At 44.1% G+C, this 26,971-nt stretch overlaps 1 protein-coding gene across 1 annotated transcript in view; it reads right to left on the bottom strand.

Moving 5' to 3' along the window:
• The window catches only part of glis3 (GLIS family zinc finger 3), a 716,605-nt gene that overhangs the window by 501,613 nt on the left and 188,021 nt on the right, over positions 1–26,971 (bottom strand). Inside the window, exon 3 of the mRNA XM_038804655.1 lies at positions 24,380–25,415. Coding sequence (XP_038660583.1) covers positions 24,380–25,415 — 1,036 coding nt within the window. The remainder of the gene's footprint in view (positions 1–24,379; positions 25,416–26,971) is intronic.

The raw sequence follows: 26,971 nt of genomic DNA, 5'->3' as shown, positions 1-26,971 counted from the left end.
AGGCCGGAATTGAACCTGGGAACCTGGCACTGTGAGGCAGCAGTGTTAACCACTGTGCCACCGTGCCGCCCAGATATCTCAGAAAGTCAAGCCTGTTATTTTCTTAATATTTTAAACTGTATTATGATAGACACTGACATTAAAGATGGATGAACAGGGAATGCATGTCAGTATAAGGGATTTCTTTTAGACCTCACTAACCAACATCTCTAAACTGTTTCAGCAATCATTTTTGGATGTAGGTTTCTCAGAAAGAACTCCTTAGTGGCCAACTTTCAGCAGATAATAGTTTCACAGCACAGTGACACACGATGCACATAAATGCACTGCCGGCTCAATAAATGATGCATGATGTTCATGCTTTCTTGAACAAACATAGTACCACTTATTAACAAGTATGTGATGTCTGTTTGCCAAATTGTCATTAAATAAATATCTGGAACATGTTTAGACAAGTGCTGTTGAGTCAGTTAGGTCATAACAGAAGAGACTTTCCATTCCCAGTAACTGAAATGACTGCAAGTCCAAGTAAATTAGCAATTAAGAAAACAACAGTACCATTGTCTTCAGTCCATCACGTAGAACAGACCCGATTAGAATCAATGACGCTCTATTATAATGATAAAAGCGTGCTTGTATAGCTGCACTTTTAAAAATGCATTTCTGAAATACAGAATAAGTTGTCAAGAATTTTATCTGACAAGCATAAATTATGACAACCTTGAACCGTGGCTTTACATCTTATTTTACAGGCATTTCCTGATGATTTAATCACTAAACCAAGCCATTTATGGAGGAAAAAAACAATCGCTAACAGAAAGTATGAATGTCATCATTTATAGTATGTTGAATAACGTGAGTAACATTTCCACACAAATGTTTAACATGCTGATATGAAAATTCTTTATTCACTATTTTACCAGATGTTGAAATGAACAAGTTAATCCTGTTAAAATAGTAAACAAAGTAATTCCAAAAGAGTGTGTTAAGCATGTTTAGATCAACACTGGTACGAGATTATTGTTCAATACAATTATTCAACTCCTGCTGGTGTTTTACATTGCAGACTTAGAAATACAACATCAATGGGTTTACCTCCCTATGACACAATGTGCCATTAATGGTTGGGGCTGGTTTAGCTCACTCGGCTAAATCGCTGGCTTTTAAAGCAGACCAAGCAGGCCAGCAGCACGGTTCGATTCCCGTACCAGCCTCCCCGAACAGGCGCCGGAATGTGGCGACTAGGGGCTTTTCACAGTAACTTCATTGAAGCCTACTCGTGACAATAAGCGATTTTCATTTCATTAATGTCCGCCAAAATAAGCTGATGCTATTAAAAAGAGGAACTGAGTAATGCAGTAGTTTAACACATTATCTGTTTAATTCTGAAACCAAATTCAAACCAAGCCTAGATTGAAGGGTAAAAAGATCCTATTTTGCCAGCCGACGTCAAATGAGTTTGGGAATGTTCAGTCCAGTTTTTACTTTGCATAAGGTCACAACGGAAAATGCCTTCAAATTGGAACTGAAATAGGCACCTTTACTCATAATACCCAGGATAACTGCTGCAGAATTTTTTTTAAATTACACAAATGCAACAGAGGTTTTCTTCTGATATTTAATTTTAAGTCACACCTGGGATTTATATTCCTTTAATCAGTTTGTGCAGAAACACTGTGAACAAATAGAACTAAAAGTTTAATCGTGCCTGATAATGGGGGTGAAGATCGCATGCATGGTTAGCCTGCACCCATTAAAATTGAGACAGGCACACTTTGTGCTGCCTGCTGAATTCTATGATAGTGGTTTGTGGCCCAGTGCTAAACGCCCTGCTGAGTAGCTGCAAGTTCAGTAAGGAGTTCAAGTTTGTATGAGTCGAGCACCAGTTAAAGCTAGCATTTCTTAAAGTCAGCCTGCACTTCTTAAAATGAAGGGGAAATCAGGCTGCAGCAGCTCATTAACTGGCTGGGAAACACCACAGAAGGAGGAAGAAACCTGAATAATGGTGCAGCTGGTAGGCTATGGCATTTGAAGATGCATTCACTGACTTTGACTATTCATGTCAGAGGGATTGTTACGATTGTTCTACACTAGAGACCTTAGTGAATGGGTTGAAAAGAGAAGAGAGGTGATCTAGCCACGGGAGGCCATCCGTACATACACTACAAAGGCTTGGGAGCTGATAGCTATAGAGTGGATGTAAGGAGTTCAGGTTCAATGGCTTGAATACAGTGACGGAAGAGGTTGAATGACCTTGCATGAATGGCCAAGGTCAGTGAATGAATCTTCAACTGCCAAAGCATACCACCTGCACCAGCAATTTCATCCACTGCTCAAAGCATCAGAGCTCGATCACTTGCCGATCAATAATTTTGAGCAGTCACGCCTAATGTTCAAATGCTCCACCTCGCCCTCTCATGGATGATGCTTCTACCAGTCTAACACCCACATCTGACAACTTCCATGTACTGCAAGGTATGACAAACATGTCACTCAAACAGATTGCTGCACATTAACTGACACGTTTTGTTTTCCTTGCAGGTCAAGGTAGCTCATAACAGGATACAGGAGCAATGAATTAGAGGACCACAGGCATAGCTGCATGTCCTCACACCCTTGGAGAAGAAGGTGTATTACTTGCCATCACAGAAGCTGTGCCATAAACTAATATGGCAGGGGGGTGGGAACCAGACCGTTAGCTAAGACGCTGTCATAACTGAAGGGGAAATAGAGAACAAAAATAATAGAACATCACCCTCAGGCAGAGCAAAAAAGGTGACAAGTGTGAGAAGGGAGGTGGTCAATGCAGGAATGAGGGTATTGTACCTTAATGCACGCAGTATACGGAACAAGGTAAATGAGCTTATTGCACACATTGAAATTGGTCGGTACTATGTTGTGGCCATCACAGAGACGTGGTTGCAAGGGGATCAGGGTTGGGATCTAAATATCCAAGGATATGTGTTCTATCAAAAGGACAGGCAAATGGGCAAAGGGAGCGGGGTTGCATTGTTAGTAAGGAATGAAATTAAATCAATAGCAAGTTGCAATATATAATCAGAAGGAATCTCTCTGTTGGTAGAGTTGAGGAATCGCAAAGGTAAAAATACCCTGATGGGAGTTATGTACACGCCCCCTAGCAGTAGTCAGGATGTGGGGCAGAAAATAAATCAGGAGATAGAGAAAGCGTGTAAATAAAAGGTAATATCACAAGTATCATGGGCGCCTTCAATATGCACGTGGACTGTGAAAATCAGGTTGGTAGTGGATCCCAAGAAAAGGAATTTGTGGAATGTTTAAGAGAAGATGTTATAGCAGCTTGGGGTACATCTCACCAGAGAACAGTCAATTCTGGATTTGCTGATGTGTAATGAGGCAGACCTGGGGCGAAATTCTCCGACCCCCAGCAGGGTCGGAGAATCGCCTGAGGCTGCCTAAAATCCCGCCCCCGCCGTGGCAGAGATTCTTGGCAACCCGGGAAGTGGTGGTGGCGGGAATCTCGCCACCCTGATCAGCGAGGCCCCTGCGGTGATTTTCCGGCCCGGATGGGCCGAAATCCCGCCGCTAGGAGGCCTCTCCCGCCGCCGAGGTTTGAACCACCTCTGTAACGGCGGGATCAGCGGCGCGAGCGGGCCCCCGGTGTCCTGGGGGGGGGCAGGGGGGCGATCGGACCCCGGGGGTGCCCCCACGGTGGCTAGGCCCGCGATCGGGGCCCCCCGCTCAGACTCCAGGCCAGTGCCCTGGGTGCACTATTTCTCTTCCGCGGCCGCCACGGCCTCCGCCATGGTGGAAGCGGAAGAGAAACCCATGCCGCTGACGTCACCACCGGCGCATGCGCCGACCGGCGAAAGCCTTTCGGCCAGCCCCGCTGCCGGGGGCGCCGGTTTTTTGCGCCAGTCTTCTGGTGCAAACCGCTCCGGCGCGGGGCTGGCCCCCAAAGGTGGGGAGAATTCCCCACCTTTGGGGAGGCCCGACCCCCGAGTGGTTGGCGCCACTCCCCTACTCCAGGACCCTCCGTCACGCCGGGTAGGGGAGAATCCAGCCCCTGATTAGGGAACTTAAGGTGAAGGAACCCTTAGGGAGCAGTGACCACAAATGATAGAATTCACCCTGCAGTTTGAGAGGGAGAAGCTGCAGTCAGATGTAACGGTATTATAATTAAATAAGGGTAACTACAAAGACATGAGGGAGGAGCTGTCCAGAGTTGATTGGAAAAGGAGACTTGCCGGGAAGACAGTAAAACAGCAATGGCACGAGTTTTGGGGGATTATTCGGGAGGCAGAGCAGAAATTTACCCCAAGGAGGAGGAAACATGCTAGGGGCAGGACAAGGCATCCATGATTGACGAGAGAAGTAAAGGACATCATAAAAGCAAAAGAAAAAGTATACAAAGTGACAAGGATTAGTGGGAAGCCAGAGGATTGGGAATCATTTAAAAGTGAGCAGAGGACAACTAAAAAAGCAATAAGGGGAGAGAAAATGAAATATGAGTGCAAATTAGCTAGTAGTATAAAAGAAGATAGGAAGAGTTTCTTTCAATATATAAAAGGTAAGAGAGAAGCAAAAATAGACATTGGACCACTGGCAAACGTGGCTGGAGAAGTAATAATAGGAAACAAAGAAATAGCAGATGAAATGAATAGTTACTTTGCATCAGTCTTCATGGTGGAAGACACTAGTGGGATGCCAGAGGTCTAGGAGAATCAGGGGGCAGAGGTGAGTGCAGTGGCCGTCAATAAGGAGAAGGTTCTGGGGAAACCGAAAGGACTGAAGGTGGATAAGTGACCTGGACCGGTTGAACTACACCCCAGGGTTCTAAAAGAGATAGCTGAGGAAATTGTGGAGGCGTTGGTGGTGATCTTTCAGGAATCACTGGAGGCAGGAAGGGTCCCAGAGGACTGGAATGTGGCTAATGTAAAACCACTGTTTAAGAAGGGAGAGAGGCAGAAGACGGGAAATCATTGGCCGGTTAGCCTGACTTCGGTCATTGGTAAGATTTTAGAGTCTGTTATTAAAGATGAGATCTCGATGTACTTGGAAGTGCATGGTAAAATAGGACTGAGTCAGCACTGCTTTGTCAAAGGGAGGTCACGTTTGACAAATCTGTTAGAGTTCTTTGAGGAGGTAACAAGGAAGTTGGACAAAAGAGAACCAGTGAACGTGATTTATTTAGATTTCCAGAAGGCCTTTGACAAGGTGCCGCATAGGAGACTGTTAAATAAGTTAGTAGCCCATGGTGTTAAGGGTAAGATCCTGGCATGGATAGCGGTTTGGCTGACTGGCAGAAGGCAGAGAGTGGGGATAAAGGGGTTTTTTTCAGGATGGCAGCCGGTGACTAGTGGTGTGCCTCAGGGATCTGTGATGGGAGCAGACATTTTCCCAATATACATTAATGATCTGGAAGAAGGAACTGAACACACTGTTGCTAACTTTGCAGATGATACAAAGATCTGTAGAGGGACAGGTAGTATTGAGGAAGCAAGGGGACTGCAGAAGGATTTGGACAAGCTAAGAGTGTGGGCAATGAAGTGGCAAATGAAATACAATGTGGAAAATTGTGAGGTAATGCACTTTGGAAGGAGGAATTTAGGTATAGACTATTTTTTAAATGGGGAAATGCTTAGGAAATCAGAAGCACAAAGGGACATGGGAGTCCTTGTTCACGATTGTCTTAAGGTTAACGTGTAGGTTCAGTCGGCAGTTAAGAAGGCAAATGCAATGTTAGCATTCATGTCAAGAGGGCTAGAACACCAGACCAGGGATGTAGGTTTTGATTGACTGCTTGAGTTTTATTATTGCAGTGCACAGCATCATTTCAACAACTCCTCTCGCCACTGCTTTGCATCACAGTCCCTCCTTCGTGCCATGTTATACAGATACAATTCATTGCTGGGTAACGGCTGTTAATTGCAACTTAGAAAATTTGCAGCAATTACATTGATTTTTCAGCATGGATCTCATCTCGAATTGTCAGCTAAGTGCATTGTTCAAGTTGTCAGTCACTGCTGAGAAACAATTTAACGTTGAATAATATGTTCTGATCATCAGCTGAAACATTAAGCTTGTTTTACTCCCCATAGATGCTGCCAGACCTGCTGAGTATTTCTGGCATTTTCTGTTTTTATTTCAAAATTGAATAGGTTCACTCCTCCTTCACAAGGATATATAAAATGAAAACCTTGAGCGACTTAAGGGTATTATTCTCTTTTCACAATTCAGAGGATGATTATCAACCAATTCAGCTTATAGCAAGTAATATAGCGGCACGGTGGTACAGTGGTTAGCACTGCTACCTCAATGCCGGGGACCCGGATTTGATTCCCGCCTTGGGTGACTGTGTGGAATTTGCACGTTCTCCCCATTGTCTGTGTGGTTTCCTCCGGGTTCTCTGGTTTCCTCCCATAGTCCAAAGATGTGTAGGTTTGACCATGCTAAATTGCTCCTTAGTGTCCACCGTTAGGTAGGCTTACAGGGATAGGACGGGGGGAGGGGGTGCGCTCTTCTGGACGGTCCAAGCAGACTTGATGGGCTGAATGGACTCTTTCTGCACTGTAGGGATTCTACATCTGAATCTCTTTGATGTGATCCGTGTCTTGTGGCTCCTCTCAGTTATCGATGGAACATCAAAGCAAACAGCTATCAAATAAAATAAGAAACAGAAAATACAGGAAACACTGATCAGGTCAGGTGGTATCTGTGGAGAAAATCGATGTTTTGGATGTGAATTCTTTGTCAAAACTTAGATGGTTCATACCTGCAATATTTCTCTTGTCCCCATAGAAGCTGCCTGATTCGCCACGTGTTTGTGGTATTATCATAACGATAGCATTACAAGGGTTAACGTAGTACCACGAGTAGCCACTAGAGGGAGTTGCAGATACTACTACATAAAGCAGTGATGCTGGACCTCAGGGGAGATATGCAGGTGACAGCTAGTGAACGTCATAAGAACAGTTAGTGTGAGAAGTTTATACCAGTAGTGCAATTAGCAGTAGATGAGTGTAGTTAGATGTTTTTGATCAATTCTGTATTCTAAAAGGACTAAGTGTCAAAACCCAGTTTAGTGCTGTCAATAAAATCTTAGCTTTAAGTAAAAGCTGCACTGTGGTCTTTGTGGAGCACTATGTAACCATCCCAAATAAGCAACACAAAGAACACAACAGTGTTTTCAGAACATTTGTTTTTTGTTTCAGATTTTCAGCAGTTTTCAATGTTCACTCAAGTTAAATATTGACATACCCTAGCCAATTTCAGTGAAGTACCAAACTGAATTTTGTGAGCACAGAAGTCTACAAACTAACCCTTATGATGAGAAATAACTCATATTGTAATAATCTACAGGCTTGTATTTTGCAGTAGCAATGCAGCAAATATGTCAGTGTTTATTGTCATTAGTTATCTGAATTTTATGCAGCCTGCAACATCTGCAGTTAAGTAAGGAAATCCAAAGATTGCTGACTGTGAATCTATGCTTCTGCAGAGTGTGCACTGGTAAGATCATTCCAGGATGCAATAATGAAAGTGTCCATTCTTAGTCTTGCTGTAAAAACACTGAAAAATATTATGGACACGACCTAACCAAAAATATCTGTTCTGTACAGGATTAGAGAGGTCATTCTCCATGCTTGTAGAGCGGAACTCCTCAGTACAGAAAGAGATCTCTCGGCTCCCTGACACAACTCCCAGACCACCCCCCATCCCCAAACTCACCTGCTGGGGGTTCCTTGAGCCCCCAGAGCCCCACTTCACACGGGCAGGGCACCCTTGGGTCCGATCCCTGGTGCGGGCAAAATGCCACCTGGCCACCTTGGCACCCTTGCAGTGCTCCTGCCAGATGGCAGTGCCACCTGGCCACCCTGACAGTACCAGGCAGGCACCCATGTGGCACTGCCAGGGTGCCGAGGTGGCATGAACAGTGCCAGGGTGCCACCCTGCCCAGAGGCTGATCACCAGGGGCCTCCATTTGCCTGGGAGACCCTCTCAAGTGTTTTTCCACCTAGTCCCCATTTGTGGGAACCAGTGCTGAATGGCACCCGGCTAGGGTCTCCTCAGTAAGGCCATGAGCCGGTTCGACCTTGCATCGGTAGAGTTAAGTGAGTTTTTAAACACTTAACTCTGCTAGTCTGGGTCCTGACAATTATGGGTGGGATCCAGATAGTAATGCCTCATGAGATCGCGTTGGATCTCGTGAGATGCAACGACCGTCTGGAATCCCAGGAGAGGCCTCTCAAGGGGTCCATCGGCCATGTCCCGTTCCAATTCCAAGGGGTTGCGGCCGGTAAATTGCATCCTATACCTTGTTGAATGAGGTATAACTGAGAATTTAATAACATACTAAATTCATAGTTACCGCAAAACAGACACAGTGGCCCGAAAAGTGTAATTTTATATTTAGTTAATGTCTAATTTCTCCATTATGATAAGAAATTTCACAAACTCTTAACCTTTTTATAGCAGGGTATTTTAGCTATTGACTGAATCCCATGTGTTTATCCCAACCATTATTTCACTACCTGTACAGTTTTTAAAAATCAAATGGAGAGATTCAATGGTTTTTACGTCCGTATTTTGCTTCCTGGGAGAATACTTCTCTGCGATCGGCCGTCTGATGATCTCAACATTGTTGAGTACCTGGAGATCCTAGACCTTCACTTGGCACTAGATTCAAACTGACATTGGGAAAAGGGAAATCCATGCCACAGAGATTACTAGATCGTTGTGGGCAGCCTTATTTGAGGTCAACAGCAAGCACTGTTGCTTTGCCACTGGCTGTAACATCCAAACCAACAGATCTTTAAAGTAAGGGTACATTTCGAAAATGCAAATAGTTTTCAGCACAGCCTGCTAACTTAATTACTGACTGGTTTTGAAGGTGTCTTAAGCACATATTGGGCTGGATTTTCCGTTCTGAAGGTGTTCTCCTGCCAGTGGAGGCACACTACTGATTTCCCATGGCGCTCGGAGAGGCATCTAAGTGTGATTCCCTCTCCTTTTCCATGCTAATTTATGCATGGTGGAGAGCTTGCAGGACTGTTTTGGAATCCTGGTAATGGTGGCCCGATAGTGGGGTCCGGCAACAGGCCCCCCCTCCACCCCCCATAATGCTAATTATGTTGCACCTTTCTGTTTACAAGTAGGAGCATCCTCTCCCTTACCAAAGAAATAATGTGTCACCCCTCACAGCATCCATCCATGGGGGTGACCCAACCCCCTCAGCCCACCCAATCAGACCACCATCAGATACCCCATTAGACACCCCCATCAGAGACTCCCATCAATCACCCCTGTCTGAAATTGAAAGAGCAGTCCAATCAGTTGAGTGAAAAATCACTTCATTTTCACATACCCTTCCCTAACATCTGCTGCCTCAGTCAAAAGTGTTTAAAATAACAGCTTTTACAAATGTGAGAGGCTTCCTCCAAAGCCAAGTTCACTTCAAAGGGCTTCAAATCCCTTGGCAGCCCTTGAAATGTAAATCTTCCATTCAATTTCACACAGAAATATATTGAACTAGCCAATGGTTGACAGTTCTATTACTCCAGAGATAGCTAGCTGGTGGATTGTTGATCTAACTTTCCCTTCATGCTTGAATGAGTCTCAAGTACCCTGCTGTGATGCTAAACACAATGTTTATAAATGTTCTTGCTATGATTGAGAGCTCCTCACCATATCAAAAGGAACTAAGTTATTTCTGCTGTGAAAAATAGGAAGTGAAAGCACTTAGCTGCTTTTGATGTGGTGAGGAACTGTCAATCATAGCAAATGTGATTATGGGGAGCAGGATTTCTATTGTGGGGGAGTGGACTTTGGGCAGCACCTCAGTTATGCACTGACCCCCTTGACCCACTGCAGGGTCCACCGCATCAGGACCATGCTTGGGAATACTTGCACCAAATCCCGCCAGGAGGATCTCCCGCTATGGGGGCTGGTGCATTACGGGAAGGGGAGGCACAGTGGAGACTCAAATTAATTTGAAGCCCATTAGTCAGGTGCAAAAAAGGTTCTCATCATTGATTTACATTTTACTGGGGTGTGTAGCTCGCTGCCATTGCAGGCAAGGGACTCGATCATCGGAATGGGATTGATGCCCGGGGCCGATCCAGTTTTTCAGCCTTGCTCCATTTCCCACTGGATCAGGAACCTTGCAATTGGTGTCAGACAATGGAGAATTCATCACATTATCTTTTGATATCTCTTCTCACCTCCCGAATGCAATCCCAATGAGTGTACCCACAACAATCACTAGTAGATTGAGGAGGATTTAATTTTAGGAACTGAGTATTTGGACCAATATAATCTGTTCAGAGAGAAGCAGCCTGGGCTTGCAATGGGGAACTATGTTTAACAACCTAGTTGAATTTTTTGAGGAGGAAACTAACATGGTAAATAAAGAGTGCCGATGGAAATTATTTATATGGATTTGAAGATCATGTACAAAGTTCCAGTGAAAAGATTGTTGATAAAAATGAGAGTACATGGAACTAGAGTAACTTATTAACTTATAGAGGAAATTGATTTGGAGATAAGAAACAGAGAGCAGGGATGATGGATATGTTTCCAAATTGGCAGTGCTCTCCCAGGGAACTGTACTGGGGCTACAGTTATTCACTATATTTATAATGACTTGAATTAAGAAACAGAAAACTGTACTTTAAGTTTACCAATGACTCTAAGTTAAGTGGCACAATAAATACAGTTGACCATTACTAATTTTAGGTTGAATACAGGTCATGGGGCTACTAACTCATAATCTGTAGATGTGGTACTGATTGACAGAAGGTTAAGTTATAGTCCTTTAAACCTCCGTGTACCTCATATCACAATAATACAGGATCTGTTTTAAAACTGCCAAACAACAAACCATTCCATTTGTAGAGAACCTTGCTTGTTTTCTCTTTACATGTATTTTCAGTGTATTCTGAGCTCTCAAATAGAAAAAACAGGCCGAATCAACCTGATTGCTATTAGCTTTCTATTTACCATTTGTTTCTTAGCTGTTGACCTCTGTGGCAATTTCAAGTCACTTGAATTGAAGAACTTGAACTTCGCAACTGAGACACTAAAACAAAGAATAATTGAAGTATTTTTAACAGTTTTACCAACATTCTATGGCCTCAACATAACTATTCCACACTGCATTGATGGCTCCTGTAAAAATGCAGTGCTGCATCAGATATGTTCTACTGAATTGAAAGGTCCCTATTGTTGCTCTAGATGGGAGCATGCTACAAAGTTCATTTTATTTCACACGGTATGAACTAACCTCATATAACATCTTAAAAACATGTTTTTTTCATTCAAAGGCTGTGGGCTTCGCTGGCTACGCCAGTATTTTTGCCCGTCCCTAATTGCCATTGAGAAGTTCGCCATGAGCTGCCTTTTTGAACCGTGGCCATCTATGTTGTGGTCAGGTGACCCATGACCTCCAGGATTGTTACAGAAATGTTGATATTTTTTCAATGAACATAGATTAAAAACTCGAAATGTGAAGCCAAGTTTAAACCTAGCCGGACTCTGCAATTTGCAAACTGCAGAGCTGGAACAGACAGTATTCATTCAGCCAGGCCTTAGACAATCAACTTCCCATCGAAGCCATACAGGCCTGGAACTGGCTTGCCAGGTGCTAACACTCACATGGGGCGAAACTGTCCGACCCCCCCCACAGGGTCGGAGAATCGCCCGGGATCGCGAAAATCCCGCCCCCACCATGGCCGGAATTCTCCACCCCCCGGAAATTGGTGGGGGCGGGAATCACGCCCCGCCGATTGGCGTGCCCTCCGTGCCGATCGGCGAGCCCATGCGGCGATTCTCCTGCCCGCGATGGGCTGAAGTTCCTCCGCTGAGAGGCCTCTCCCGCCGATGTGGTTTCAACCACCTCTGGTGGCGGCGGGATCGGAGGCACAAGCGGGCCCCCGGGGTCCTGGGAGGGGCGCGGGGCGATCGGTTCCCGGGGGGTGCCCCCATGGTTGCCAGACCCACAATCGGGGCCCACCGATTGGCGGGCGGGCCAGTGCCACAGGGGCACTCTTTTAAGTCCGCCGCCACCATGGTGTCCACCATGGCGGAGACGGAAGAGAACCCCCCTACCGCGCATGCGCCGGTGGTGACGTCAGCGTGGCGCCAACCACTCCTTTTGGCCAGCCCCGACGCCGGGGGTGGGCGTCAAAGGCCGTTGGCGCCGGTTTTGGCACCAGTCGGCGTGGCGCCAACCACTCCAGTGCATGCCTAGCCTCCAAAGGTGCGGAGAAGTCCGCACCTTTGGGGAGGCCCGACACCGGAGTGGTTGGCGCCACTCCACTACGCCGGGACCCCCCGCCCCGCCGGGTAGAGGAGAATCCCGGCCATGGGTTCAGAACAAACTGCTATTACACCTCCAGTGAACCTGCTTTGTTCGAAGAATGCTACACAGACTTGGTGGCACCCAGCTCAGTAGGACACCAGAGACATAGCGTGACATGGGCAGCATTTGATAGTTGAAGGTTCAAAACCCTGTTTTGCGACCTCCAAATATGGAAAGTAACCACCTCATTCCTGCCTCCGCCTGATGCCAGTATTGGGCACAGGCCACAGGGTCTTTGAAAAGAGTGCAAAGAGGGAAATAAATAAGGCAACCTGGAGCCCCAGCTCTGTTTTTACAACTTATTCAACGGCGTCTCCAGAGAGCACCTTTGACTGGTAGCTGAGCAGCACAGCTTCTCTACCTCCTTGTACCTCGTGGTGAGCATCATCAGACTGACCAGACCCAGAAGACCAGCCTGGTGAAACGACCCGAAGATCAGAACCAGACCTAAATGAGAGGGGAAGCCCAAATTGATGACTGCAGATCCTGAAACATTGGCCAATTCTCAAAGACCGAGGAACAGGCTGTTGTGACCTTATTGAATAGGTATTACCAGACTCATCAGATGAACAGTTCAAATATAGTGATAGATATCTGTGGATAGGGTGTAGCAAATCATGAGAAGTATGTGTCAGAAGTAGGTAGCTAGCGTAGATTTGAGACTGTTCAAATAGAGATTTAAGGCTGTTTACTGAAGAATCCTGAGAAGAGATTTATAGAGTTTGATAGAGTTTAATTAGTTTAATTAGAAGTATGAAAGCAGAGTTTGATAAATATTGTTTTTCCCTGATAAAGTGTTCAATAAACTTTTGTTGGACCTTCACCCGATTCTTGTTCCCTTTGTCTATCTCACTGCGTGAGTAGCATGCCTGAGTTTAAAGGGTTACTGAAAACTGGTCAAGCGTAGTCGGGGTACATTTACCCCCTTTCACTTTATAATAATGTGGTGTAGGTGCACCCACAGTATTGTTAGGGAGGCAGCTATTTCAAAATAACAATGCCTCATTTTTGTCAAAGATTGGACATTATATTGGCTTCTATACTTCTGTCGCAGTGCATATGGAGCTATCAACCAGTGTTTCTCACAGAAATCATGCTTCAATCTGATGCAATTGTTACAAAATTGTTTGTTTGAAACCAATTTCTGAAAGAAGCGTTAAACCATTTAGTTCAAATACAAATATCTTGTGAGATTTATTCAGATACAGGTTTGATTGATATCTTTTGTTTTAAAACAAAAATCTACTCAAATCTACCTGGATAACCACGTCTATATAATTTCTGACACCAATGACAAACGTCGAATGCAAGAGGTTTTGAAAAGATGAAGGGTGTAATTTGGAGGACCAGTCTAGGACAAGCTGTTCCAGATATATTCTATTCCATTCCAATTCTCTTTCCACACCTAGTGGTGTACCAAGTCTGTTTCCATAGCTAGTAATTCCTAGAACGGTTCGGTAGTCTGTCACTATGGACTTATAGGTTGAGGGGCGCCACTCCACATCAAGCGTGGCTGACCAGGAGACTCTGCTGCTCTTACTGCCAGCTACGGCATGTTTGGAATGATTTACACGTTGACGCACACAGCTTGCTTGACCATGTCATGAACGAACCTTCCTTGGCCATGAATTCCTGGGCTGGGACGTTACCAACCGCGCTACAACTCCAAATGTATTTTATAGCCATCCTCAAATCCAGATCTCCAAAAGGAGGTCCAGGAACTGCACACTGTCACAGAAATAGTGCTTGTTGGAACTCTTATGCCAAAAAGAAATGCTGTGTCAGAGTATCGAATGACACAAATATGATATGGAATGTCTGAATAATTATAAAGCTGAATAGATCTGCCGAAGCACCCAATCACGGTATGTCATGCATTCAATGACACTGCATGAATGGCAGAGTTATAGGTTGAACAACAGTCAGTAATGCAGGAACATTTTGTTTTTAAATTAGCCTTGGTGCTCTTAGAGCATTACCACTGCAATAATTACCACCATGATACTTTGCATCAGCCTTCACAGTGGAAGACACCAGTGGGACACCAGAAATTCAGAAGAATCAGGGAGGAAAGGTGAGTGTAGTGGCTAAGGAGAAGGTTCACTAAGGAGAGGATTCTGGGGAAACTGCAAGTTCTGAAGATGAACAAATAACCTCGACCCGATGGACTACACCCTCGGGTTCTAAAGAAGATAGCTGTAGAGAATGGGGAGGCATTGGTGATGATCTTTCAGGAATCACTGGAGGCAGGGAGGGTCCCAGAGGACTGGAAAATAGCTATTGTAACACACCTGTTTAAGAAAGGAAGGAGACAGAAGATGGGAAATTGTAGGCCGGTTAGCCTGACTTCGGTCATTGGTAAAATTTTAGAGTCCATTATTAAAGATGCGATTGCAGAGTTCTTGGAAGTGCATAATAAAATAGGACTGAGTCAGCACGGCTTCATCAAGGGGAGGTCATGTCTGACAAATCTGTTAGAATTCTTTGAGGGGGTATCAAGGAAGTTAGACAAAGGAGAACCTGTGGGCGTGATCGATTTAGATTCCAGAAGGCCTTTGACAAAGTGTTGTATAGGACGCTGTTAAATAAGTTAAGAGCCCATGGTGTTAAGGGTAAGATACCGGCATGGATATGGGATTGGCTGACTGGCAGAAGGCAGAGAGTGGGGATAAAGTGGATGGCAGCTGGTGACTAGTGGTGTGCCTCAGAGGTGAGTGTTGGGATCACAACTTTTCACAATATACATTCATGATCTGGAAGAAGGAACTGAGGACACTGTTGCTAAGTTTGCAGATGATACAAAGAAATGCAGAGGGACAGGTAGTATTGAGGAAGCAGGGAGGCTGCAGAAGGAAATGGACAGGCTAGGACACTGGGCAAAGAAGTGGCAAATGAAATACAATGTGAAATAGAAGTGTGAGGTTATGCACTTTGGTAGGAAGAATGGTGGCATAAAGTATTTTCTAAATGGTAAAAGGCTTAGGAAATCAGAAGCACAATGGGGCTTAGGAGTCCTAGATCAAGATTCTCTTAAGGTTAACGTGCAGGTTCAGTCGGCAGTTAGGAAGGCAAATACAATGTTAGCATTCATGTTGAGCGGGTTAGAATACAAGAGCAGGGGATGTATTTCTGAGGCTGTATAAGGCTCTGGTCAGACCCCATTTGGTGTATTGTGAGCAGTTATGGGCCCCATATCTAAGGAAGGATGTGCTGGTCTTGGAAAGGGTCCAGAGGAGTTTCACAAGAATGATCCCTGGAATGAAGAGCATTTGAGGACTCTGGGTCTATACTTGTTGGAGTTTAGAAGGATGAGGGTGGATCTTATTGAAGCTTACAGGATACTGCGAGGCCTGGATAGAGTGGACGTGGAGAGGATGTTTCCACTTGTAGGAAAAACTAGAACCAGGGGACACCATCTCAAACTAAAGGGATGATCCTTTAAAACTGAGATGAGGAGGAATTTCTTCAGACAGAGGGTGATGAATCTGTGGAACTCTTTGCCGCAGAAGGCTGTGCAGGCCAAATCACTATCTTTAAGACAGAGATGGATAGGTTACCAGCTGTTACCAGATTCCTGAATGACCTTCTTATTGACTGAACTGATCTCTTCACACATCTTCTCTACTGAGTAGTACTACACTCCGTATGCTTCACCCGATGCCTGTACCTATGTATTAACATTGTGTTTACATTGTGTATTTATGTATGTCGTATGTTTTTTCATATATGTAACGATCTGTCTGGACAGTATGCAGAACAATACTTTTCACTGTACCTCGTTACAAATGTTAATAAATCAAATCCAAATCCAAACAACAGTTGTAACAGGGAGAAGAATCCGGTAAAATGTGCAAAAAGGGAATTGGTGAAATTATTTATTGACAAAGGAATTGGTGAAAGAAAAAATGCTTGCATGCAAAAATGCATCTGGCTCGTAGTTTGAAGTGCGATAAAAATAACTCAATACACCGACCTGACTGAATTATTTATATTGTGCTTACCAAGCTACAGCTTAATTCACTCAGAAGTCAATTATCAATATACCCAGGATATTTTTGCCCTATTTTTTCAACAAATGTCACTCAATCACATTTCCACCATATTCAGTAACAATTCCATAGAACAGAAAACGCACAATTGGCTGTACTCAGTCAAAAGGCTTAATTTTCTTTCTAATGGATACAAATCAAATTTGGAAATGCATAATGCTACAAATCATATTAAACATATCATCGTGTCATTGTGTCAATTTTCAACGTAACTAACAATGAAGTCCTGCTATTATGGTTGCTCTCTATAACTAAACAGTGAGATTGGTTAAACAACTGGGGATAGAAATTCACCTTGGGTGGTTGCACAAACAGGCGCTATCGCTTTGACTGCCTGTTCAACCTTCTGTCATATTTTCACCTCTGTTCAACTAAATTGAACTGAATATCTGGCCAGATATATAACAGGTGTCTGATGTGAGAGGGCCATTTTGTACAGGTGCCCAAGAAAGATTTCTATGTTTTTTTTCCTGTAATGACAATATCCCTTTAAAATCCATTTACCCCGATATAAGCCAGCGATGCTTCTCTAACACAGGCAAACTGCTTTTCCAAAAAATAAAATAAAATCTGGTTCTGATTTTCCACAAAATGCATAGTATAAAACAAGGCCAGTTGCTCAGGTATGCTAGATCGCATGCCACCTCATGGGAAATGAAATTAAAATTACTGAATGACAGATCTTAAATTGTGCTTTCTGAAGTAAAATAGTTTCTGGCAGGTATTCCTACTGACTGTTGCCAGTGGAACATCTGGAGAGGATTTCTCCCCTCTGTTTAACTTTTTTCTTTCCCATCCTTCCAGCAAATGTCATTCAAACATTTCTGAAGATCATACTTCTATCATACCTGTTAAAGAGTTTGATATACCAGATGCCTCATGGGATTCATGCCAATGGCTCAGCAATGTTTCTTCTCTGACATGGCTAAACTTCTCCAGATGTTAGAAAACAGCATGTTTTTGTTTTCAGTTTCCAGTAGTGGAGATGTTACCATTCGTCATGTTTATTTGAAATGATAGCACGCTGCACTGTCAATTTGATCAGAGGAAACTTCATTTTGTCTCCTCATGTGATTCAAACACATAGGTATTAGCATGAGAACTTTTTGATTGTGTTTTGGAGGTGCAGGTTTAAATCTGGAAGAAAATGTTTCATTCAGACACGGGACTCAGTTACCCTGATCCACCTATATGAAATCTCATTGGCAATGTAAATCGAATTCAGACTGTGAAATGCTGTTTCCTGGAACCGCATTTTATTGGCTACCTTACTCGATGGCCACTTACAAGAGCCTCATATTTCAATGAAGAGGGTAACACAATATAAAAAAAACCTGAGAGATGGATATAATTCTATCCATATGGACAAAAATTAGATTGCATTCAGATTTACTAAACATGGTTCTTATGACTGGTAAAATGTCATTAGAGGAACTCAATTCTAATTCAAATCATGAGCAAATGTTGCTTCTGGCTGTGCAACGTTACCAGTTCCAGATATATTAGGAATAACTGAAGAACTAAAATATGATAGGGCATTTAAGAAGAATTTTTCTGTGATTCCACTTTTATGCCAGTTTCAACATACTAAAGGATGAGTGGGTGGCACTGAAGGTATAATATTGTTCTTTGCCACCTGATATCCAGGTTTCAGTTCAAATAAAGATCAATGAGTTGAAAATCTTCTCTTGTGATGGTAAGGGTGTAAAAGGAAAGAGATTCGAGGATTCTCAACCCCACATTTTTATTATCTTTTCCCAAAAAACTAAGCTGTCTCAAATATTTTAGGAATTCATTCTGAAGAGTAGGACTAGCATTTATTACTCCACACCCGTTACTCTGAAAAGTGATGGTTATCCTTTTCACTGCAGTCTACAGTCCATATGTGGCAAAGATGCTCTCAATGAAGAAGAAATGGCAATATTTGTCCAAACCAGGATGGTATGCAAGATCAAGGAGTGCTTGAGGTGATGGTATTCTCATGGCCTGGTTTGGATTGTTCCAACTGCCTTACAGTAATTACCCAGAAAATGTTAGAATTAAAACCACTTCCAACACCTGGGCAATACAGTATCGACCCCCCGCCACTCCATGGGGCTCCCCCCACCTCCCAACACCCCAGGGTACCCCCCTGAACACCCCCGACTGATCACCCAAACACCACTAACCCTCACTGGTCAATTGGCCGCCAATCCCTCTCCCCCCTACTGACCACTCGAGCCCCACCACTGTAACTTCAATGCAGTGTTAATGTAAGCCTACTTGTGACACTAATAAAGATTATTATGATTCTCCCTCACTTATCAACCTACAAGGCAGCTACCCCACAAACTGACCTACCCATACCCACTGACATACCCAACTGACTCCTGCCTGACCACTCCTGACTAACCCCCTACACTGACCAGCTGACCCACACCCCACTGCCAACCAACCGATCCAACTAACCACTCACCTCACTGATCACCTGACCCCATCTCCCCTAACGAACCTGCCCCAATTAAACCCCAACTGACAACCCAATCCCCCACTGACCAGTATACCTCTGACCACCCAAACCCCACCCCAAAATCTACCAATAATCACCCTAGATCACCTGACCAACAAGATCCCCATCCCCCTGACCACACGCGTCCTCTCTGACCAATCGACCCGACCAGTCCTCCTACACAGTGCTACCCAATTATTTACAAGCCTACCTTTTCCCTAGCTTCTGAAAGTGGCTAGATGTTTATTCACGTGTTTTATGGCTGTTAATGCACTCACGTCTAAAGCATAGATATTGTTTAGGTTTTGCTGCGTGTGTGCATGGATTGTTTTATGGTCTGTGGAATAGCGAATGGAATGAACACTATTCAATCAAATGAGAAAATGGACGACAGTTCATTGATGAAGCAGCTGATGATAGCTGAGCCTCAGACGCTGCCCTGAGGAACTCTCACAGCAATGTCCTGTAGCTGAGATGATTGGTCTCCAACTACTACAACATCTTCCTGTGACTTTAACAGGTGACTCTAACAATTGGAGAATTTCCCCCTCTTTCCTTCTGACTTCAGCCTTACTGAACATTCTTTTTGCTGTACTCAGTTGAATGCTGCCTTGTCACCAAGGCAGTTACTCTGACTTCACTTTGAAATTCAGCTTGTGTTCACATTTGGAGCACGGCCATCCTGGCATAACTCATCTGATCATTGGTGAGCATGTTAGAGGTAAGTAAATGCATCTCGATAGCATTGCTCATGACTCTTTCCACCAACTGTCTTGTTGGAGCTGGTTTTCTAAAGCTTTTGTTGGAGAACATTTTTGAGGTATCTCAATGCTAGTTATATATTTTATTGTATTTACTATCTGCATGGGTCGTGGGTTTGATATTGTCAGAGTAACATAAAGATGATGACCTATGAAATCATTGCACAATAAATTTGAAATGCTGCATCACTAGATACATAGAACATAGAACATAGAACATAGAACAGTACAGCACAGAACAGGCCCTTCGGCCCTCAATGTTGTGCCGAGCCATGATCACCCTACTCAAACCCACGTATCCACCCTATACCCGTAACCCAACAACCCCCCCTTAACCTTACTTTTATTAGGACACTACGGGCAATTTAGCATGGCCAATCCACCTAACCCGCACATCTTTGGACTGTGGGAGGAAACCGGAGCACCCGGAGGAAACCCACGCACACAGGGGGAGGACGTGCAGACTCCGCACAGACAGTGACCCAGCCGGGAATCGAACCTGGGACCCTGGAGCTGTGAAGCATTTATGCTAACCACCATGCTACCCTGCTGCCCCTAATGCTACCCTGCTGCCCCCCATGCTACCCTGCTGCCCCATGATTATTTCCCCCCCTTTCTTTAATATAGCTGACCAATACATTCAGAGCAATACATGCACACAGCTGACACCTCAGTTCGTGTAATATTAACCTTCAAAGTAAATTCATCATTCCAAATCTGGAATAATTTCAAATAAACATTTGGAGTTGCAACAATTGATAGTTTCAGAAAATATTTGTGGCATTTTTATTTTCCATCCTTTCCTAGTCAAAGGGAACTTTAAAAAAACAATCTGTGGGCTGAATTACTGCTTTGCCAATCATCCTCAGGAAACATAGGGCTGGGTTTTAAGGGTTAAGAAGCCTGGGTGGAAGGCCTAGGGTGGAGGTGCCTTTGATGCGCCAAAAGGACTGTAAAGGATGTCTGTCCCTCTTGCCTGAAACCAGCTCTCCCAGCTAAAACTGCCAGGTTACCCACATGATGTCAGCCTTCCCCGTCCTGAGTGAAATAGTGGCAAAAGGAGGGGTTATTGGGGTATGGGGATAGGGTGGAAGTGAGGGCTTAAGTGGGTCGGTGCCGACTCGATGGGCCAAATGGCATCATCCTTCGGCACTGTATGTTCTATGTTCTAACAGCAGGATGGGGCCCTTAAGCGGTCATTGATTGAACTTAAGGGCCTCAATAGGCCTAGGGGTGATAAGCGATCAGATGCTTTGCCACCATCCCAGAACTGGGAAAGGCAGGTAAATAGCCAGCAAGTTGCCTGCTGCATTTTATGAATCCCTTCCTCCACCCCACAGCACCACCATGTCACTTTCAAACCGACTGTCAGGGAAGTGTAAAATTCCGCCCATTGTGATACACTTAGATCGGAATTCTCGGGCCGTTGGGATTCCACATTCCCGTTGGCAGCGTTCCGCCCACCCACAGGTTTCCTGACTGCAAGGGGTGGTTTCAATGGGAAATCCAATTGATAAGTGGCAATAGTAGGGAATCCCACCTCCACAAAAGGCGTGCTGCAGAGAAACACATGGCTGGGGGACCAGAGAATCCAGACCCTCACCTTCTCTATTAATGCCCATATGGTGAACAGAGAAGATATTAAATTCTTGCTGGGTAAATGTATCTGAGATTAAGGGCATTATTTTGGCTCGGGAGGTAGGATGTCGGAGATGGGATTGCTGCTAGTCGCAAATCCCTCCTAACGGGAAGATGTTAGTGGACAAGAGGGATTAATTGATGAGGAGTTGGAATTGGCAGCCGATTAGTGGTGGGGATTGGAGGGATGGAGAGTGGAGGTGGGACACCATGAAAATGGGTGACATTCTGGCCTGACTTAGCAGCCGTTGCTTTGTCTGCCATCTGTACATAGTTTAAAAAACTGAAAGGATCCAAATTGGCCAGGACAAAAGGAGAGCTGGAACCTGGGATAGGATAGGGAAATGCTAATGCTATTAAAATTTCATTGCTGTGGAATAGATTTGCTTCAAAACTTCCACTTCTTCAATTAAATAAAACTTTTTCCACACTGCTGACCCTGTTCCAATGGGCTGGTGCTCTTCAGATATATACAGCTCCCAGTGGCTGCCTACCCATGCAAAAATTGAGACCTTCGAAAGGAAGTTTTTAAAGGAGTTGCTTAATTGCCTAAATGCATCCAATTAATGATGAGGGCAACTTCACTTCCCCACTCTCTCCTCACGCTGCTCCCGCTCTCATGAAAATTGGCAAGATCAGGAATGGGGGGAGGGGGGGTGGGGAGAGTGTCTTCATGCATGACATCAGTGCCATTTTCTTTCACTGCCCACCTCCATTTCAACCCAATCCTAGCAAGAAATATCCAAACCTTAAAACAGAACTGCAATTTACACCGTACACTGGGGGCGGGATTTGGTGGTGCAGGCGGCCCCAGGGGAACTTACTGGTCCCAGTGTTGTCAACGGGATTCCCTCGTCACCATGAAACATAGATTTCATAGAATTTACAGTGCAGAAGGAGGCCCATCGAGTCTGCACCGGCTCTTGGAAAGAGCACCCTACCCAAGGTCCACACCTCCACCCTATCCCCATAACCCAATAACCCCACCCAACACTAAGGGCAATTTTGGACACTATGGGCAATTTAGCATGGCCAATCCACCTAACCCGCACATCTTTGGACTGGATCTTTGGAGCACCCGGAGGAAACCCACGCACACATGGGGAGAACGTGCAGACTCCGCACAAACAGCGACCCAAGCCGGGAATCGAACCTGGGACCCTGGAGCTGTGAAGCAATTGTGCTATCCACAATGCTACCGTGCTGCCCCAAACCCGAGGCCGGGGTGCACCGTCGGTGTGACCGGACTATCCCGCCGGCGTGAATAGCCAGTAAATTCCGCCCAACAATGTCATCTTTGTAATCTACTGTTCACATCATATAGAGGTGGCAACTCAACCACAAACACATGGGCTTGACTAATAACGTGGCATAATAATTTCATTGCAACCATTTCAAAATCTGTCAGCCGACCTAGTTCCTATCTAAAAATTAATATTTGCATCCAACCTCTATCGCTTTAGTTTTACTTACTAACTTTTCTTGTACTAGAAATAGGATTCATACAGAGCTGCAACAGCGATGATCACACCTCAGTGATAGACTTGAAACTATCAGGTCTGATCACCTTTAGACCACAAGTCATTTCCGTAACTTCCCAGCACAGTTCTTGGCATAGTTTCACAGAATTGAAAAATCTAGCAAATGCAACAATTTTTAATTCTCATTTGTTAACTTCGAAAATGTAGTGATTTTATCTCTCTTATAAAAACATACCGATATATTCCCTACCTAACAATCTGTATTCTAACACTGTTTTCAAAGTTACACCAAATCTTGTACCTCTTCTGTATTGTTGCTCCTCTTTAGTGCTCCAATCCTGTTGGTTGAATCTTTCTTTCAATAGCTTCTCACTAATTTATCAAAACGATTTCTAATTCACTTGAGTGGATTCAAAACAATGTGGTGTGTATCCTGATAAATAACATAATACCAGTATTTTTAGTTTCTCAGTAATGAGAATGCAGAATCCTTGCTATGCAAAAGGAGACCATCTGGCCCATCACGTCTGTACTGTCTCACTAAAAGAGCGTTCTACCTAATCCCACTCTCCTGCTGTATCCTCGTAACCTTGCACATTATTGATTTTCAGATAGCAATCCAAATCCCTTTTGAATACAATGATTTAAATATTAAAGCATCTGTCAATGTATGGGCAATTGTGCTCTTACCATATTTCTTGCATTTAAAAAGTCATCTTGTATTTAAGAGGCATTGTACAGTACATCATTCTGTTGGGAGAGTATTTCAGGAAACTGTGGACATGATTTTCTCTTAGCTAACATGTGCTCCTTATAGTTCCTTACTGGGAGTGTTGACTCACAGATCATTCCCTAGTGCAAACAATATACTTCATGCATTTCCTGCATCATCAATCAACATTGATCAAGAGGGCTACAGCAGCCAACACCTTGTGCCAAATCCTTTCTTGGATCTGTTGCTTTGATTTACATAACACTATTCTGATGAAAACTTTCCCTTTGATTTTTCTCCTGCCTCCTACCCGATTCTATTTAGTATCACCCTATGAAGAGGTTACAATACAGGGTTCAATAATGCGACAGCTTTAAAACCCAGAAGCTATCACTGCATGGCATTGTGCATGGTCAAATGAGCAGCAGTTTACCCTTTAAACTTAAAAACTTGTGCAGTCTTTCCATTTATGTCCTTATTGCACAAATAATGTTTGCTGCTGTTAGTAACTAGGCTACTGCATGAATTCATGAAACAATATTAGAGGCAATAAAACTGAACGTTCAGGTTTTGCATAGTATTTGCAACCATTGCTGCACAAAAGAAATCTTTTGGAATGTTAATCCTCAATTTAAAAAATACATTGGTGTTGTTTTCTTTGCATCAAAGCTATATTATAGTTGAGATATCCAGAAAATCACTAAGACTGTGGCACTCCATTATATTCAATGAACCAAACATAAGTTACTGTATTTTTGAAGCTATTTTTGCAAGAATAAAGATGGCAACCAAAGCTAGATATGGTAAACATGATTAATTATCGCACAGTGCTTCAGTGCCTCATGTCAATAAAATTGTTCATTTGTAAGCAAGTAAAAAGGAGTATATAGAACTTTGCTTTGTCACCTACCGTACACTTGTTTGGCTTTTCTCCTGAATGCACCCTCATGTGGATCAACAGTTTGTAGCGAGCATTAAATGGCTTGTATCTGCGTGGACAACCAGCCCAGAAGCAAGTAAAGTCCTCTCCTTTACGCTGGTCTATGTGTGCCTTTTCAATATGTCGCACAAGCTCCTCCTGCTCATCGTACATTGCACTGCAGTCTATCCATCGGCAGCAGTGCTTTCCGTTAACTCTTGATGGCTCACCGTCCTCATCCAGCTGTGTCCCTTGTGGTGATGGCTGCCCACGGGGATGGGAGTGGGTCATGAGGTGCTGGTGGGCGTGGTAAGGTGGTGGCGGGCCCTGGGGCAGTGTAGGAATTTCCATGCCTGAAGAGAATTCATCCATTTGATCATTTTTAAATGCATCATACTGCTGATTACCAATCACTGAGATACCCTGTTGAACAACCATGTTGTTCATCAGCATGGGATGCACAGAAGAGTGTTCCAGCTGCTGCATCCTCTGGTACACTCCGTTACTGGCTTCAAGATCAGTGAGTGTAAAGAGATTACGCTCTTTACCTGCTGTATTGTAAGCCTGAGGGATGCAACTACCCCTGACTCCGAGGAAATGTCCACACACTTCAGGCTGAGGGGAAACATCAGCTGGAGACCCCCTGGATCCATTGATGTATGCAACTAATGAAGTTGGAGATGTGCGGATAATGAGGTCGATTCCAACTCCATCTGAAAAGGGCGAGGTGGAAAGACCTCTTTTTCTTGATCGAGCAGAATTAGATCGGGCAGAATTGCGAGCGCTGTTCTCATTCCCAAACAGGTAGGACGGCAAAGAGTTTGTGGTGCTGTTATTTGACATGGCAGTCCCAGGCGGTATACTCAACACATCCCCTAGTTCGCTGCCATTCTGAGAACCTTGATACGACGGGAGGGATGGAAGGATTGGGTAACCATGAGGCCACTCTTGCTTCACATTCAATGTTGACTGGCTTTCTATAAGACTTAGTGCAGTTGAGCCCAGTGATCCACCAGAGGTAATGGATCTAAAAAGTAAAAGTAAAAATAACAAGACGATGAAAAAGAAAATCAAAGTTGTCGCAACCTTTTCCTCACAGGTGACAAAGCATCAGCTGTCACTTGAAATCTCTGTTTCTGTGGAAAATGCTGCTTTGAAGTTGCCTTAATCTAACCTAATTACGCAATTTCCTTTCAGTGGGAAAGAGCCTAATTGTTGGAGACTGGAAGTTCAAGTTTCATAAAGCAAGGCTCAATTCATTTGAATTAATCAAAAAGAGCTTAACTGTTGGATTGTGTGCCATCCTTTGAGTTTTGCAAAGGGACAGGGCACAATTGATAAAACTGCAAGATTTATTCATACTGAAGAAAGATCCTGACAACCTAAATGGACAAAGCTTATTACAGGAACAGTTGAACTAAACAAAAAAAATCACTTGAATTGGTTCCTTTATGATCTAAGATAGCATAGGGGCAAAATGCAATCACACCCAAAAAGAGGCACGGTTATTATGATGCATAATTAGCCAACACCCCTTTCTTCTCATGCAGGCAATATGCAAACTTTGTGCTGCCCATTTATTTCAACAATGGCAACAGTTCTAAGCTGAGTACCTGCATGCTAGAGCAGGGGGAGATGTTGATATAGTGGCAATGTCACTGGACTAATAATTCGGAGGCCCAGGCTAATGCCCTGAGAACAAGGGTTCAAATCCCATCACAGCAGCTGGTGGAATTTGAACTCAATTAATAAATCTAGAATACAAAGCTAGTCTCAGGAATGGTGACCATGTGAATGATCAGCGATTTTTCAAAATATTCATCTGGTTCACTCATACCATTTAGGGAAGGAAATCTGCCGCCCTTCCCTGGCCTGGGCTATGTGTGACTACAGACCCACAGAAATGAAAATGAAATGAAATGAAAATCGCTTATTGTCACGCGTAGGCTTCAATGAAGTTACTGTGAAAAGCCCCTAGTCGCCACATTCCGGCGCCTGTCCAGAGAGGCTGGTACAGGAATCGAACTGTGCTGCTGGCCTGCTTGGTCTGCTTTAAAAGCCAGCGATTTAGCCGAGTGAGCTAAACCAGCTGCCCTCTGAAATAACCAAGCAAGTCACCCAGTCTAAGGGCAATTAGGGATGGGCAAGAAATGCTTTGCCATTGACATGGCAAAGCATGACAAACAGAAGTTAGAGTGAGACCAGATAGCTGTGCCGATCAATGCAAAAAGAGTAGTCCAGTAACCTGGATGCAGTGCTGAAAGTAGTTTAATGATATCACACGAATGGTCAAGGTTACATTGTCACATTCCACCAACTACATCACTAACTTCAGACACCCCTCAATGTGCCACAACCTCATCCCTCTCCCACCAACAATCTGTCAATTACATCCAAAGCTTCACTTCACAGTCACAGAGTTAGCACTGCTCAAGCTTCATACCCACATCTCACAGCTTGCACACACTGCCAGCTATTCAACTATGACAGTCACGTCGCCCAGAAACGTTGCATCACATTCACTTGTCTCTCTTCTGCCTGACAGGATTGTGCATAACTGCAATCAGCAGCAACAAGCAGAGT

The sequence above is a fragment of the Scyliorhinus canicula genome, chromosome 8 (genome assembly GCF_902713615.1).
Source record: "Scyliorhinus canicula chromosome 8, sScyCan1.1, whole genome shotgun sequence".
Lineage (NCBI taxonomy): Eukaryota > Metazoa > Chordata > Chondrichthyes > Carcharhiniformes > Scyliorhinidae > Scyliorhinus > Scyliorhinus canicula.
Note: the sequence above shows the minus strand (reverse complement) of the source record. Positions and strands in the feature narration are given on the sequence as shown.